We start from the raw sequence: 17407 nt of genomic DNA on the forward strand, positions 1-17407 counted from the left end.
GGAACATTGGAAGAGACTAATACCTAGCATATGACTTTCGGTATTACTTTCTGCTTTTGGTTTGTATACATGATATTTTATTAATACCTAATTTATGCCACTATATTAAGTAAGTAGTAGTAAAGTAATTGCCTATTTTTTCAGGCGGGCTTTACGTCCAACTAGCAATTAGATTTATATTATACTATACTATATATTTTTATATTAGACTTAATACTTTATATGTTTTTTAATTTGACTTGTAAAAGTACAAGAACATAAATCAGAGTTTTCAATTAAACTGCCCAGCTTCCATAATACCTTCCAAAACAGTTTTCCTATGGAATGTTTCATTTTAACTAAAAAAAAAAAAAAAAAAGTTTTAAGAAAATACTTTTTTAGCGGCTTCTTGCTACTTTTTTGTATTTGTCTTAATTAACTAGTTATTCATTGTAGAAACTTGAATAGCAAAATGAAATCGTTTTGAAAAATTCTTTTTATTTTAGAATTTGGCAATTATAAATAACAAAATTATAATCCTGATTAACATTTTGGTTTTAGAAGAGGCTCTTGATAGAAAAAATAAAATGAAATGCTTAAAAAATTAATATTACTTAAATATTTATCCAAAATAATTAAAAGCAAACATACACTGTAAAGGGGATTTTGAAGTAAGATGAGAATATGTAAGAAAAGACTAAAGAAAAAACTTCACAATTATTTATTTTTCACAACACACGCTGTTTTCTTTAATTCTGACTGCTTTCTCATTTATTCAACCAGTATTCAGAGGTTGATTAATTTGTTTGGTATGAAATAGTCTTCTAATAACAAAGCTTTTGAAACATGTTACCCTTGCAACAAATTTATCATGCACTGCGCATCCTTTCAGTATTCAGCTAACTATTCAGCAATTCTACTATCACATAAATCATATTCAACATTTAACTCAGTTTCTTCATTTTCCATTTTTTTGTAATAATACATGGAGCACTTATTTGGTAACTTTTTATTTTGGTTAACTCTAGAGGGAATAACTCTTAGTTATTGGCCCTTGCCATTCAGAAAATTGTAAGAAGTATGGATAAAGGATTAGATGCCACTTAAAGCTTGAGGTACAGAAAAATACAAAATATAATGATAACGTTTCCACCATCAACGATCACGTGAATAAAATTTTACAGGAAAGATGAAAAATGCAATATTTTTAGACTTTAAATAATAATACGATAAAATTTTGGAATATTCTTAATAGTATTTACAAGAACGGTCTATCTTTATGTAACTATATTTACAAAAAAGGCGTCTTATACTTTATAGCATAAAGACAATAATTTATATGCTATATTTGTATACAAAATTTATATTCTGTCGACAGAAAGAAAAACTTTTGTTTCCAAGAAGTTTTACACATTACGAAATAAATACAAATAAATAGTTATTTGATGGATTAAAAAATGAATAGTAAACAACCATTGCTTTAATACTTTGAAGTTCTTGGTTTCACATATTCCAATAAAATATTGGTTTCCATTTTATTAGAATAATTTATAAACTCAATTTCAACAGAATCAAATCAAGGAATGTAGAAATGACAGGCCAATTATCAGCAGAATTGAGATTGTATTCATAACGGCTGAATTGTATAAAATAACTCCACTTCTTGGTCTCATCCACAATTTATCTGCTATTTTAATTTCGTCCCTAAAAAAACAAATAATCTAATAACATATCTAAAAAAAAAATCAATAGCGAATTCATACATGAATTCACTTAACTAAATTTATTTTAATTCTATTGAATGTGAAAAAATTGCTGAATACCACAAAATTTATTAAGTAAAATAATATACTTTTTCTATCAATATATTTTCTTTAAATTTGAAATTAACTTACACATATTGAATTTCTTATGCTAAAGACTGCATATATCATATTAAAGATACTAAAAAGAAATCTTCATCTCAACTCTTCCACAACTGAAGAGTAGTATTAATGTAAGAAAATATTTCAAATAGAAGTTTTAGATCAACTTGTGCACAAAGATTGTACGCAGTTCAATTATAATCGAAGGAGCGACAACTAAAAAATCGATTCAGTAAAATGAGTTTCTGTTGGTTCATTTGGTCTAACGCTTATTAACGGGTCGGTGCCATGATCTATTTGAAAAATAAGATTTAAAATTGCTGCAGTTTTTCGTTTTTATGTAATACTAATCATTCTCATATACCCATACGCAACACTTATTTCGCTGATGTGGATCTGCAATCTTTAAAACGATCAATTGAGAATCTTTTGCATCTCAATTTGTTTTAATTTAAAATAAAGTTCTAAAAAAGGCTAATATTAACCCAGAAAATGCCTTTTAATGACTGCTACACAAAATCCGATTATTTCCACGATTGAAATTACGAATGAAATAGATCTAAGCCATTTCTCCGAAACTTCTGATATTCTAGTATGCGTTTATTATGATTTAATAAAATGATAAAAGAATTACTGACCCTTCTGTAACGGCGGCATTCAATGATGATATTCTCACTTTGAGAGTTGCTTGTAAATCATGAATTTTGGTTAAATTTACCTCTTGATCTCTATCATCTAAATTGATAACCAATAAATGATTCGCTCTGAAATGTATTACAAACACAATATTAAATACTTATACACAAGATTATGAGTATCCTTGAGTTTAGTCCCACTTTGACTTTACTTCCGGGAAGTGAATGGGATTGGACAGATTTCCAATGCCAGACCTTTATTATGAGAATCCAAAAGCATGCCTAAAATATTTTTATTTTTACTTCCACCAAGTAATATTATAAAAGGGAGTATTGCAAACGTTTCAAATTTGTATAACCTAAGAACAGTTTTTTTTTATTCCTTAGGTTATTCCGTGGAGATCTGGCTGATTCTGTCCACTGGTTACTAAATAGTTTTTCAACGAAATCAAAGCTGAATTCTACTTCAAGGTTAAATTCTTGTCGGTATTCTCTCCTTGGTTTTACAAAAAAACAAAATAAAAAACTAATTATTTATTTCAATTTAATTCTGGGATTTTTGAATTCAATATCTTATTCCTTACGAATTTAATTGTTATCCTTTACGTTTAAAAAGTACTTTTCAACAATAAAGTTATTTACTACTATTTTACATGTATAATCCTTAATACTAAACCTATGAAATAAACCATATTAATTTATGACGCGCCAACTTCTGAGGTCATTTGCCCGAAGCTTTCAATGTGTACTGTGGCCTCCGGATAGAGTTTTACTTAACATACAACACTGTCCGTCACCGGAAAGTGAGAATAAGAGGCGCTCCTAGGAAGAAATAATCTAAGGGCAGGGTAACCAGGAATTGCTGACGAACCCGAGATCTCTGCGTGAGCACCCATTGCACTAACCACAGAGCTAATTTTTCAGCAGAAGGATCATATCCGCGAATAAGTGCTACTTCGGCCTTTATAGCCACATGAGAAGTAAGTTGTTGGACAGGGCAACCAAGCTAAGAATTTAAAAAACTCTTATTCTCCCTGTCCTGATATATGCCTCCGAAACATGGACAATCACGAAAGCAGATGAACAATGCCTTTTAATATTCGAAAGGAAAATACTGCGTAAGATCTTCGGCCCAACACGTGAGAACACGACTTGGCGTAGCAGAACAAACAGAGAGCTGTATGCTCTGATAAAAGAGCCGAATATTATAGCGTTAATTAAGCTAATCAGGCTTAGGTGGGCTGGACATGTCGCAAGACTGGAGATCCCGTACAAGATTCTACAGGAAGTCCCTGACCGTAAAAGGAGAGTTTGAAGACCAAAGCTAAGATGGTTCGACAGTATCAAGGATGCCAGGCAGTTTTTGCGTACTAGGAACTGGATGGCGGTTGCAAGAGAGAAGGCGACTGGCGGAGTGAAATCGAGGGGGCCAGGACCTAACTAACTGGGTTCTAGTGCCATTGAGAGAGATTAAACCCCCCACAAAGAGTGCAACAATTAAATTTTCCTAGACATGTATTTAAAGGGCAAGTTGTTGGTTTTTAAATTTTTATTTATAAATTAAATTTAATGGAGTAACTTTTCCAAAATCTACTTTTACGAACGAATAATGAATACCCTATCCTCAACGGTAGTATTTAATTTATACCTCTTCAAAGCGAATACATAAGGCGCCAGTATATGTGTAGTATAGTTGCTATCTTCAATTATATCATTTTGTAATTCAACCAAACTCTTATAAATAGTCAAATGACTCTTCTTATCTGCGGCTTCTTTTTCTTGATTTATATCCCAGTAATTAGGATTTACTGGGAGCCATGTTTTGGTTATGTTTGAAAAACCTAAAAATTAGTTGACAGGCAAGTTAAGAATCTGATTTACCTTTCCAAAGATCTTAACAAATTTAGACAGAAAGTTGAATGAAGCTTCATCTACCTGCACTAGTATTACTGTTCCATTGCATAGGCGTTCTCTCTGGATTTCTGGGATCAGATTTATAGTTTCTGCCCATATAAGTGTCCACCATGCCGATTTCCTCACCGTAGTAGGTAACCGTGTTTCCTGGTGCCATAAATGAGAGCATGCTTACAGCATCAATCATATCTTCACCCATTTTAGTTCCAATACGTGGATTATCGTGATTTCCAGTCTGAAAGGTACAAAAAGTTGATTTTGCAATTTTGTAATCCAACGAAGTAAGAATTTTTCATAAAGTAAGAATACAAGATATATGTGAGTAAATCCAATGTGTGCAAAGTCTACAGTTTGGTCTAGAAATCAGTTAAAAAGAGTCACCAAGTCAGATAAATAATAAATAGATTTACATTCTGAAAAAACAAATATCTTTCAAGTACTATAAATTTAACGTCTAGACATTACAGTCTTACTCTTTTCTTTAACATCATTCTTAATGCTCTTACAGAAAATGATGATTTTAATAAATAGTAAATGGAAAAATTAATGACAAGATATCCCTAGCTTAATTTAGTAATTCATTTTGCTTCAACTGCTGTGAATGAGACTAAATTATAGATGAAAGTATCAAAATTAATTGTTACACTCAACAAAACTTACCACCCAGATAGTTCTGTTTTCTTTTGGTAAAACGTCTGTCCAATCTTTTAAAAGTTTTTCAACCTCTGTTGCATTCACATCTCGAGTCAATAATAGAAGATTAAAATTAAATGGCGTAGCATGTTTAGAATAATATTTAATGGTATCATTCAAAGTAGTATATGCTTCTAGGAAAAGTTTTCTAAAAAATAAACAAAAAAATATTTATAAACAAAATTTATTGGTACAAAGAGGCAGAGTGCTTGTTAGTGACAAACAACTTAGTACTTTAAAAAATCAGCTTCTTTACCGTAAAGAAAAACCTACGCTGTTTTAAGCTCTGAGAAAAACCACATTTAGTCGAGACAATGGCAATAAAAAAAACTATAGTTTACTATTGGAACGAATATCAATAATTCCGTTAAAAAAAAAAAAATATTTCTATGGTCGTTAACCAATTTAATAATTTCTAACAATTCAAACTTAACAGTCGGCAGCCTCCTCAAACCAAACATGAAACCGAAAAAATCCGCTAGATGGCGTATGCTGTACAATTTTATTATACTTGGTCTAAATGTTTGCCACTAATATCAAACTGGTGATTTTGTCTGGTTTGTGCAGGATGTTTTACGAAAAATGTTTTGCGCAGTTTAAATAGAAATACTGAATATAACAAAACTCTAATATTAAGCATATATTCAAGGTTTTTTTTTAAATTTCTATTTAGTTTCCACTGGTTCATTTTCGTTTATCACCTGCGAATTATTTCGTTAAACGAAAGTGTTTTTATTTTGACTCCCATCTTTCTCAACTAATTTCGTTTTACAAGAACTCTCCCTGCTCATCACTGAGAGATCCCTCCTGTGGGCACCTTTTAGGAAAATTTTGAAACTTGTCAGGCTAACTTTTCCTCTGATAACTTCGGCTAATTGGCGCCTGGAATAATTTTCCTTCTTTTGAGAGAAGAAAAAAATTCGTCCATCTAAGACAGGTTATATTTTTTTTAAGGCAAATCAATGTCCACCTATCTACCCATGGTGTCATGGACGGGAACGGAAGCACGGGATTCGAACTGGAGATCTTAAGAAGTATACCAACACCCTCCATCCCGATAACCATTAAATATACCTACCTTGGTTGGTCCTTGTATTTATTTTCTTCAAAAACAGTACCCAATTCCCTAAGTATATTGTATGTTTCTTTTAAATTCTTTGTCTTATCGTGCCTAAAACAGTTATATGAATTAACATCAGTACATCCTTGTATTTGATCTTCTGATACTAGTTCTTTATCTTCAACCAAAAATGGAACAGCATCAACTCTGAAACCATCTACTCCGATATCTAACCAGTATCTCATAACGTTCTGCAATAAAAAATAGATAAAGTAGATTAATTTAAGAAAAAAAATACCACACAGAGTTTTTATCCTACAAATTCACTGTTTTCTTTGTTACGTGTGCACTGATTGTAATCCAAACGAAGGGAAAAATAAATAAAATTGAACGAACATAACTTAGTTACCTTAATTTCTTCTAATACTTTAGGATTATGGTAGTTTAGATCAGGTTGATAGCTTGCAAATTGATGTAGATAATATTGTTGGCGATTTTCATTGTAAGTCCAGGCACTTCCTCCCAGCAAGGAAACCTAATCGAATAAAAGTAGAATTTATAATTACTATTATGATTTGATTATATTCATTAGTAAATATTTTCTAGAACAATAACTTTAAAATAAGTGATTACTAACCCAATTATTTGGTGGCAAAAATCCAGCGGGACTCATTTTGTCTGGATCAACCCAGACATAGTAATCTTCTTTTCCATTTTTTTTATTAATAGAATCCACAAACCACTTATGTTCATCGCTTGTATGATTTGGTACGAGATCTAGTAAAACTTTTATGCCTGCACAATAAATGATATTCATAAATACGGGTATAAAATACTGTACCGTTAATTTCTCGAAATTTTCGGAACTTTTAGAACAGCACTGAATATCATGTCTTAAAAAATATAAAAAAACTAAAACCTTGACCATACAAAAGACGAATTACAGGGAAAACTCAAATTACCTTCTACCCACTCGTACAGGATCAAACGTTAATTAATACCAGTGAATCCTAGATCTCTTAAGCAAATCTGACTCTGAGGAGATAAGATTAAGTTTAGGAAAACTGAGCCAGAATATGTACGGGTACATGATGGAGCTTGAGAATGTTTGTGATCAGCTGATAAGATCTGTGTTTTCATTTCAATTCCCCAGGTGTTGTTAGCTTAGTAGGTACACTAAGACCTCAAAATAAGACTACAATTTTTGTTAAATAACAAAGCAAAACTGGACTTACCTAAATCATGAACTTTTTTTATTAATTCTTTGAAATCATTCAGAGTACCGTATACTTGATCAATGGCAGTGTAATTTGAAATATCGTATCCATTATCCTTCATAGGAGATTGGAAAATCGGCGACAACCAGACTGCTCCTATTCCTAGATCCTTCAGATACTGCGCTTTATTTATTATACCTGAAAATTTAAATAATTCTCTTAAGTGATATACAGACGGTTCCAGACGGCATGGAAGCTGAGGAATATTTTAAGATGAAAGATCAGTTAGCAGTTAGCTCCTTGATTTAAGGACCTCTGTGACCCCTATAATATTAAGGTTTTCATGCTCTTCTTTGATTTATTTCGGTTGAAAGAGTACAGAATTCGAATTTGTCATCTAAAAATTAGTGCTAGAATTTTCTACAGTTAAAAGACAAGAAGAAATCTTTTATTAAGGCTTTCTACTAATCTGGGCATCGGTTTGTAATGTATCTGCTAGGAATGCTTCATAACATTCATCAATATGAATTGCCACTGTAGGAATCCAGTATCAAAAACTGACTTAAAGCCACACTCTTTAAGTTAAATAAGAGAATGAAACAGCGGTCGAGACATTTTTCTATTGATTTAAATATAATTTTTTAGAATCATTAATAATATGAGTCAGAATATTTTGTTTCAATAAGTCTAGCTTAGCGAAATACACAATAACATCATGAAAAAATTACGAAATGATAGTATTTAGGATGGGATAGTATTTATTGAACAATAACTTGATATAACACGGTTATCGTTAGTTTTGTTTTTTAATAAAGTATTGAACCACTTCAAGTTGGCTTATTAGACACTGCGGTGGGTGTGGTCACATATAATTTGAAAGATAAGTATGTATGTATATATATATACATTATTATATATATATATATATATATATATATAACATTATTATATATATATATATATACATTTCTATTACAAAAGTAGATAATATAAAAACAATAAATATATTATGTGATGTTATTTTGGTATAGATCTGTAACCATTGTGCAAAGTTTATATTCTTAGTCAAAGTTTATACATTAAGTAGTTATTGTCTATGCATTGTATTTTATATTCGGTAGTTGGTGTTTCATACAATTCTAACAAATATAAAGAATGTATGCACTAATTTTTCGCTTGTGTAATCACAAGTATATATATATATATAATTATATATATATATATATATATATATAATGAGCATTTCACTCCTAGTTTATTGAGTATTGAAAACAGGCATATTTTTTTTATTTTGAGATTTCTCCGAAAATTTTTTGAGGTCCCTACAACGCGACGAAATAGTTTTGACATATTTATCTATGTGTACCTTTGATCAGCTTAATTTAATTATTGAAAATTTAGAACTTAATTTTAGCATTCGTTAACCAGCTACTCAAATAACTATCGCTTGTTTAAATTTGTCTGGAAAGTTTTTGGGACAACATGTTTCCATCAAAAGTCTCTACGTTACAATGAATTTTAATTTGAGCTACCTAACATTTAGTGAAATTTGTTGTATAAAGATAACCTTACGAACTGAAATAAAAGAAAGTTATGAGCACGTTCATATCACATGTTTTCTTTGATTGTATTTTATCAAATGAGTAAAGTATTTGTAAAGCAATTAGATCTTTAACGAAGGTTTTCTTAATTTTTTCATTTTCAGTTAAGGTGGGCTTTTCAACTTGCATATTGGGATCATTTCGATTACGCTGATTCCTTTTTAATATTTACCTTCGCAGAAAACCTCTTTACTTAAAAAAATAAATAAATAGTGGCTCTTTAAAGTAAGACTATGGATGTAACACCTAAACAAGAGCCCAGTGTTGGCAAAAATAAATGCTGGAGCAGGTGACGATTGTTTTTTTTTTTATTGCGTTTTTTGGAAGGTCCAAGATTATATGGGTCATGTTCAATTTTGGCGGAATGTAGGCGGTGATTTTTAGGGGAAAAAATGTTTACAAAGTAAAGAAATTATTAATTCTATAAATGGTAAAAATTTACAGGTACTTTTCCGTTAGCCGGGCGCAAATGTCGCCAATTGTGAACCAAACGCGAGCCAAGTCAACGGAAAAAAGTCGAAAACGTTCAACTATAAACAAATATTAATGAATTGTAAAGAAAACAGTTTTACCCAATACTGTTTTTCGCTTGCGCCCGGCTAACGGAAAAGTACCAATTTACATTTAGGAAATATAGATTTTATGTATATAAATATATATATCTCTGAATTGAATTTCTATTACAAAAGTATGTAATATAAAAACAATAAATATACTATGTGATGTTATTTTGGTATAGATCTGTAACCATTGTGCAAAGTTTATATTCTTAGTCAAAGTTTATACATTAAGTAGTTATTGTCTATGCATTGTATTTTATATTCGGTAGTTGGTGTTTCATACAATTCTAACAAATATAAAGAATGTATGCACTAATTTTTCGCTTGTGTAATCACGACATTCTTTTCTTAATGCCTCTTCATTTTAATAATATTAAAAAAACAAAAAAATGGTTGTTATGGAATACATGTTTAATGCAAATCTAGCATATCTATGAATGGTGAAACGATAAACAAAAATTTAAAAGATTAAAGATAAGGGAAATATTCATTTTGAAAGTCTAAGCAAGTATTGGTGTAATATTTACGTAATTAGTGTTTATAAAATCTATTTTAGATAACTGAATGAAATTTTGATAGTTAATATTACACAAAAATGTCTGTTTTTTCGAGTTGTCGACAAGTTCCTACATTTTTTTTTAGCATTATCGACATCAAAACTCGATGATCTTAGATATATCTCTAGTGCCTTGATTGCGTTATCAATTAATTCAGGGTCTAGATTAGGTAGACAGCTCAGCAGAATTCAGCTCTATTTAAAACAAACTTTAAACTTTTTTTCCCCTTCTTAAGTTATATATTTGTGTTTTATGAGGCACTCGGCCTTCATTCATTGTTTGGCGATAACCAAACTATACATTTTCGCGGTACAAGAATTTAGGATTCAGTTCAAGAGAGTACTTAAAATAAACAGTATTTTACCATATGTTTATCAAAAGAATGAAGCTGAAAATTGGTAACAGGCCTGTACAGAATACAGGATATGGGTCTACAGCGTACTTCAGATGAAGATTCTGTGGAGATATAGAAAAAACTTCATACACCAAACTGACAGTCCAAAGGAAGGAAGGTGCCGGTGCTGAATAAACCCAATCCTCTCAGATTCTGAGATTTCTTAGACGACACAATAGTTCTAGAAGGCCGTGTAAGGCACAGAAGGTGAAAGGGCTCTATATTATTTGGAAGTAGGACCTTCAGGAGTGAGGAATGTGTCATAACCTACAAGAGGTGAAGAATAAATTTTGATGTTATGGTTTTATTGTGAGTCAAACAATATTAAAGTCATCAGATTCAACTGGTTGCGCTAGGAAGTTAACTAGCCAGGGCGGCAGATGATGAGGTGCCCAGGATGAGAAGCGAGAAAAGACTGAAGAGTGTATGAAGAATTAGTTAGGAAGAGAGGACGTTAGGTACTATTAAATGTAAGGTACTGGAAGACTGCCACAAAAAGCGAAAGCAGATCGTGGAGAATCAAATAAAAAAAAAGGTGTGTTATTTATGAATGTTCAAATTACGGAATAAAAAAAATAACACAAAATAACCTAATAAAATATTTTCCTTGCATTATTCATCATTATAAAAGAGCAACAAGGTCGAATGTTCTGGAAATAGATCGATGGGAAGGAAGGGAATAACCTAATCCAAATAAATTGTAAACTGTTTGAGCGAAACTGAAATGCCCAACAACCACTTGGTTTTATAGCCAGAGAAAAAGGCTTGTGAGGCGCCTCTTTTTAACATCTCCATATCGCAAAGTGGATGAGGAAAAGAAAAAATAAGTAAAACGGCACACATAATCAGTCAAACCAAACTGTCAAACAAAATTTGAAGCAGGACGGCTTAGAAATGTGTCAAGAGGAATAGCAACAACACTTTATTTATCTGAACATAATTTAGCTTTTAGTGGGAATTAATTCTAATAACTGGCCAAGAATTAATTTAAACAAAGCAAAAAAAAAGTTTAATGTAAACAATATAAACTTCCTTTAATTAACAATTACCACGTTCAATTCAACAATCCCCACAAGCAGTTTGAAAAAATGGACAATCTTTGTACTAAGAATGTGTTCACATAATTAACAGCACATTTAATATATTACATTGGTGCTTCAATGTTCGTTAGTGATATTTTTATAATTTGTTAATATATAAGTAGAAAACTTAGTATTGTTTTATATTAATAAGTAAGGAGTGTAGAAGAGATAAGTATATATTTGTTTATAATATCAATGATTATCTATTTTAAGGTAAATTACGACTTTTAACAAATAATAAAAAGCTCTAAAATGTTTAATAATATAACTATCAAAAACCATTTCCCCCTTTTTTTTAAAAGAAATTTATTCAAACATTCTAAATAGTATGACTAGTTTCCTCTATAATAATAATTGTTCTTAATTTTTCATTACCTTCGTAAAACCTTGAAACTTTCCTCACGGTTATCTACCAAGTCAAAAGAACGTTAATGGAAAATTTTACTTATAACCTTGCTTATTGTTTTAATTTGATATTTCCCATGTTGCGAATAATTTAAAAACATTTCTCCCAGCCTCCTAGCATAAAATACATGCTTGGCTGGTTAGTTTACTAGTGAGTAGTGACACCATTTTCAAAGTCATTATTACTATTATTTAGTCACAACAACAGAGTTTATAGAATTAGGTCAGAAAGTTTGATCTGCAAACATATGTAGAAGTTAAAGGAATTGAATCACAACTCCTTGGTTATCTAATTTCTTTTTAAGCAATGTTATCTCTGCTAAAGTTAAATGTGTGCAAGAAGTTAGGAATACCTAGAAGAATAATCACACTCTAAAACTATTATCAAGGCCTATTTGTTACTTCTTCCGACTTCTAATAAACAAAAAAATGAAAAGTTCCAATTGCGTAAATTTTTAAAGATTGCGTTTTTATCGAAAAGAGATGTTTCTGATGTTCAAATATGTGTAATTCTGAACATGATATTACCATAAAATTGCCCATAGCTAACATTACTGTATAAGCTACAATTTTATCTAGGCCATTCTTGCACTAAAAACTTGTATCAGCTTAAACGTCCAACAATTAACTGTTAACCAACTCTTCACTCTATGTTCCTCTGCAGTTATTTTGCAATTCAATTATCATCCACATATACCTCAACATCTCATTTATTTCTAAAACTTTTAATAAATTTGATCAAAAGTTGATTTACTTAATAACATTTCTCTTGAAGCAAAAAGGTTTTTTTGCAATCATTACTAACCAAACCACGACACCGTTGGCTCTTTGACAAAAAAGGTTGACTACTACCAGTTTTTACAATCACATCTATTTTTTTATTACTGAACTCTTACCCCCCATATTTGGTACACTATTATAGTTTGACTACAGAACGATTTAATTAGCACTTGTTTCAAGATTTTTTTTGTCAGCTCTTCAGAAATATCGAGTAAATTACAGGTCTTTAGCGTAGTTTGCAGTGCATGGGTCAGGCATTATGTACTTATTGCATGAAAATGCAATTTGTGTTTGAGGCTATGGAGTGTATTTCACTAAGCATTCTATTTTAATCATTAAATACTATGTACAATTGCCATTTGCTCATGATTTAAGTAATATTGGACTTTTTTTGATTAAATAAAAAACCTTATTTACTTGTTCTGGACTCTTAGTGTAGTTGTAAATATTCAATATTACATGAATTGTGCAATGATATGAACTTACATGGTGCAAAGTTATCAATCACTCAGAAGATACTTAAATAACTAGATTTAGTTTTATTTTTAGTATTAGTACAGGTTTTTGTCTGGTATTGGTAAGCTAATGAAGGTTTTTTTATTTGTTTAATCCGCAACCTTTTCAAATTTAAATGAGAAATGAACAAATAATGTAAGGGAATTTGTAGTCCATCAATAGGTATTAAGAGTCGATCAGTTTTTTTAAGAGGTGATGTAAAAATCAAATTCCTTTATCAATTTTGTACAGTTTTTATTGATTAGATAAAGTGTGCACAATATTTTATTGATATATTGTATTTTTTTAAAAAAAGAACGTTCATTGCTTCTTTTTTTCTGAATTTTATTCAACTCTTAACTGCTATAAGTAATTTAAAATCTTCTGGAGGAAGTAATTAGCTGGATAAAAACAATGGCACAACATAGAAATGCAAAAAGATCGCCAGAATGTGGCTGTGGAGGATTAGAAATTACTAATGTCAATAAATTAAGTTTTCTAAATTGAGTATATTATTTCGTAGATCACTGTTCTTAAATGTTTAAATGTGACCAAATTAAACAAAAAAACATGCATCAACTTGTTAAATTTTTTTGGTTATACCGATGCTTCCAAAGTAAAAGATGTTGAAAAAAAATAAGTGCTTGAGATTTTCTGACCGTGCTTTTAAAGATCGGTGCTTATGAGCAGTGTAATTAAAAAATACGAAAATTACCTGCTTTCTCATTATGCTACAATCATCGTAATAAGGTTTTAATGATTACCAATAATCTCAGTGAATTTATATATAAATGAAAATTTCCTAGCGGAAGACATTGAATCAAAGGACACTGTATTCACTAGAAAGGAGAGTACATTTCTAAAGTGAAATATCACTAAGAATTGGAAAAGAGGTCTGATGAACTTAAGGATTTAAGTCGACTGTAGATTGAAATGGGATTCTCGACAAATGTGCTTAAGCGACCAAGCTACCACAATGACGTATCAAGTACACAATAAACAATGAGCTTTAACCAAGTACTGATGGGTTACGCCATTGTAGATATTTGAAATTCAAGGTTAGAGCAAGAAAAGCTAATAAAGTGTGCAAAAAAAAACCTCACAACTGCACCAAAAAAGGATAGTTCTCACTGAGATTTGAATAGCTCAAAAAAGCATCCAAAAGCTTGTGTTCAAGGATTCTTCAATAAAAACTGGAGATCACAGCGCAGAGACATGCCTTGAACGCTAGCAGTACATGCAAATGATGTGAATCACAACATTCAGTTGTTGCTATTTGTGAACGGATTGCCAGTAGAGATTGGACTTGATCCTAGTTTTAACCCCCTTCGTTGTTCAGTTCATGGCCATCATATGTCTTAATCTAAGGCAGATTCAATGCTCATTAAAATATCCAAAAACCAGTTTTGTTTAAGAATCATACTGGAGGCAACTACCATCATTAAGATATTGCTCGACCTAATGTAAGAATTTGTCACACTTTTTTACAACAAAAATAAATAGAAATTTTATCGTGGCTAGCGCTATGGATAAAAACAACTGAGCATGTGTACCCTTCTCAATTAATAGAAGAGCCACCTGCCAAACGCCTGGGTAGATATTCTATTAAAGGACACTATCAACTATTTCAATGCAAGCGTCGCCTTGTCAGAAAATGAATTGTTTATCTTGGTTACGTTGAACATTAAACTTTTCAATTTTTTTATTTACCTTAGAAAATTATTATTATTTCTTTGGCTTCCAAGTATTTCATTAAAACTCCCATATTCAAGCCTTTGCCCTTACCCTCTGAGTGGTGCCATTTTTTGGGTGAGTGTAACGAAAAGTTTAGAGGTCACTTTAAGCAGATATATAAACAAAAAGTGACAACAGAATTAGTAGTCATTTTGTTACGGGATAAGAAAAGACTACCATCGTAACGTCACGCCGCATGTTATAAGACATTTTTTAAAAAGTAACTAAACAAAAGAAATGAGTTTTACAAAGGACTAAGTAGATATAAAGAAAACCTACTGTGACAATACTTTGTAAGAAAACTGCAAAAACGAAGAATTTGTAGATGACTTTTCGAATAATTTCCTCACCTCTTGTAGACACCTCTGGATTAGACTGTTCTAATGGAGCAATTTAAAGAAAGGAACCTTTAACACCTGACATTAAAACTGTAGGTGATAATTTTTAAGCAATAACATATTTTGCAGATCTTACTCAAGAGATTTTAAAAATTACATTAATGTTGTTCCTTTGAAGACCATTCAGTAGCTTTTACGCATTCATCTCTTGTTTTTCTGGCTTAATTTATCATAATTTATAGTTTTATATGTCATTTTTAATTATTAATTAAAATTATTATTGCCAAAGATTAACATAGCTTACCTTTTAAATCGCCAATGCCATTGCCGTCAGAATCGGCAAAAGATTTTGGGTAAATCTGATATAATACTTTACTATCGTACCACTCTAGACAGTTTACAACAGACAGTAATACACAGAACAGAACAATACTGCAGCAATAATAATGATATCTGGACATGATGATGGTGAATACTGATGTACACAATTGAAGAGAGTAATGCGAGGCACTTGCCTGCTGGGCAATGAAAAACCCCCACTACAATTATTATCAACTTTTATGTATTATCCCTTCTCCGTTGTTTTTCTTTTAAATTGCTCAGTTTTTGTAGATAACTATCGATTAAATGTCTTTTATTAAAAAAAGGCAATAATAGTTTAAAATAATTATTTTAGTAATTAAAAAGTAAATTTTTTCATCTATCCAAAACTTCAATAACAATAATATTTGCAAACGTTTTAACTGGAAATTCATGTTTTGAGGTTCTTTGAATACAAAAATATATTTTTAACGCGTATCTGTACCCATAAAATATCTCAAAAACTACAAATCGCTGAGAACTCAAATTAGATACTATTGTAGCCATAGTTAAGGTTTTATCAGAACTCCGATAACCGCAAGTCTGACTTTTAGTTTGTAGCTATTTTACATCTTGCAACGAATCACAATGGAAACTGAATCCACAATTTGCTTATACATGATCTTATTTTTTGCTCTAGATCGACTTTTCCGGTTTTGTAATTAACATAATTTGATAGAAACATGTAGAAATGTATTGCGTGTATTCACAGAAAGGACTATGACTGCAGCTCATTCCAACAGATCTGTGGATCATTCCTTTCCAACAGATGTTCCCAATTTCTCTGGACCAGTTTAAAGATTATTTTACGGCAACAAAAAATGATTAGAGTTCTCCAACAGTCGTGTAACGCTTCTTTACAAGCGTAATTCAGTAGATAAACTGTAGATTAAACATTCAAAAAGCCTTTCCCCTGAAGATGAGGCTAGGCTAAGATTTTTTTACTGTTTGGTTGCCTTTAAAAGTGTCAACATTAAGACAAAAATTAAAAATCACCGAAAGATATTTTAATTTACTACAAATTAACTACATATATTAATTTTGGCGTACTTACAATTCTTTCCATAACTGGTAGTGATACGTAATTTTGTGTTAATTTTTGCTATTATTATAGTAGTAAGTATTAAGAAAGTTATCTACTAGTTTTCTGCATTCTACTTAGTTTTAGATAGAAAATATTCACATACACACATCACTCATTACCGTTCGTGATAGCGAGGTAAGACACCGGGTATATGAGAAGGTTTCTTTTGGGTTACAGAACAGTGATTCCTGAAATTTCATACTTATATTTAAAAAATATTGTTAAGGTTTAATTTGTATTTATTATTAATGAATTTAAAAATTCAATAAATGTATAATATTAAATGATATTGTATAACTAACTAATTAAGCACATAGTAATTGCGTAACAGTGATTGAAATTAGAACTACCTTCACTAAATTTTAAGTAATAATTACTACCAATGTAAATACAAATCCATATCAATTTCATTCACTGCAGCTGTTTTTCAACCGTTTACTGATCTCATTGAAATTGACAAACTTCTTTATCACGATAACTCTAGAGCTAGCAATATGAACATTAATTGGCACACCCAAATGACGTAGCATTGAGTGCAAGCAACAGAGTTATTTAATTTTTTATCGATATTCTCAAGGATTTTCTTCTTTAACGAAGTAATTATATGTCACCGTTACAGATTGTTGTCCCTCAAAAAATAATTTTATTTTAATT

The 17407-nt window shown here is 30.8% G+C and overlaps 1 protein-coding gene across 2 annotated transcripts; it reads right to left on the minus strand.

The window, feature by feature from the left end:
• Positions 1 to 682: 682 nt before the first annotated feature.
• Positions 683 to 17268, minus strand: LOC141447838 (maltase 1-like). Of its 2 annotated transcripts, XM_074115719.1 has the most exons (11): positions 17104 to 17268; positions 16724 to 16941; positions 7382 to 7561; positions 6784 to 6941; positions 6556 to 6681; positions 6165 to 6397; positions 5054 to 5234; positions 4415 to 4628; positions 4128 to 4320; positions 2483 to 2608; positions 683 to 1683 (listed from the first exon to the last, which is right to left on the minus strand). In XM_074115719.1, the coding sequence occupies exons 3-11, from the start codon at positions 7482 to 7484 to the stop codon at positions 1551 to 1553; spliced, it is 1467 nt and encodes a 488-aa protein (XP_073971820.1). In that variant the 5' UTR covers positions 7485 to 7561; positions 16724 to 16941; positions 17104 to 17268; the 3' UTR covers positions 683 to 1550. The 2 variants fall into 2 exon arrangements, with proteins under 2 accessions (XP_073971820.1, XP_073971819.1); XM_074115718.1 differs by lacking the exons at positions 16724 to 16941; positions 17104 to 17268 and adding an exon at positions 15614 to 15846.
• Between the last annotated feature and the right edge of the window lie 139 nt (positions 17269 to 17407).

The sequence above is a fragment of the Rhodnius prolixus genome, unplaced genomic scaffold, assembly GCF_049639745.1.
Source record: "Rhodnius prolixus isolate KJV_2025 unplaced genomic scaffold, Rpr scaffold_13, whole genome shotgun sequence".
NCBI classification, from domain to species: Eukaryota; Metazoa; Arthropoda; class Insecta; order Hemiptera; family Reduviidae; genus Rhodnius; species Rhodnius prolixus.

Coding starts and splice junctions, on each gene's coding strand:
- LOC141447838 (XM_074115718.1), bottom strand. CDS start 15,770: ATGTCCAGATATCATTATTATTGCTGCAGTATTGTTCTGTTCTGTGTA. Junction 6,942..7,381: donor AAAAAAAGTTCATGATTTAG/GTAAGTCCAGTT, acceptor TTTATTGTGCAG/GCATAAAAGTTTTACTAGAT. Junction 6,398..6,555: donor AAGTATTAGAAGAAATTAAG/GTAACTAAGTTA, acceptor TTTTTATTGCAG/AACGTTATGAGATACTGGTT.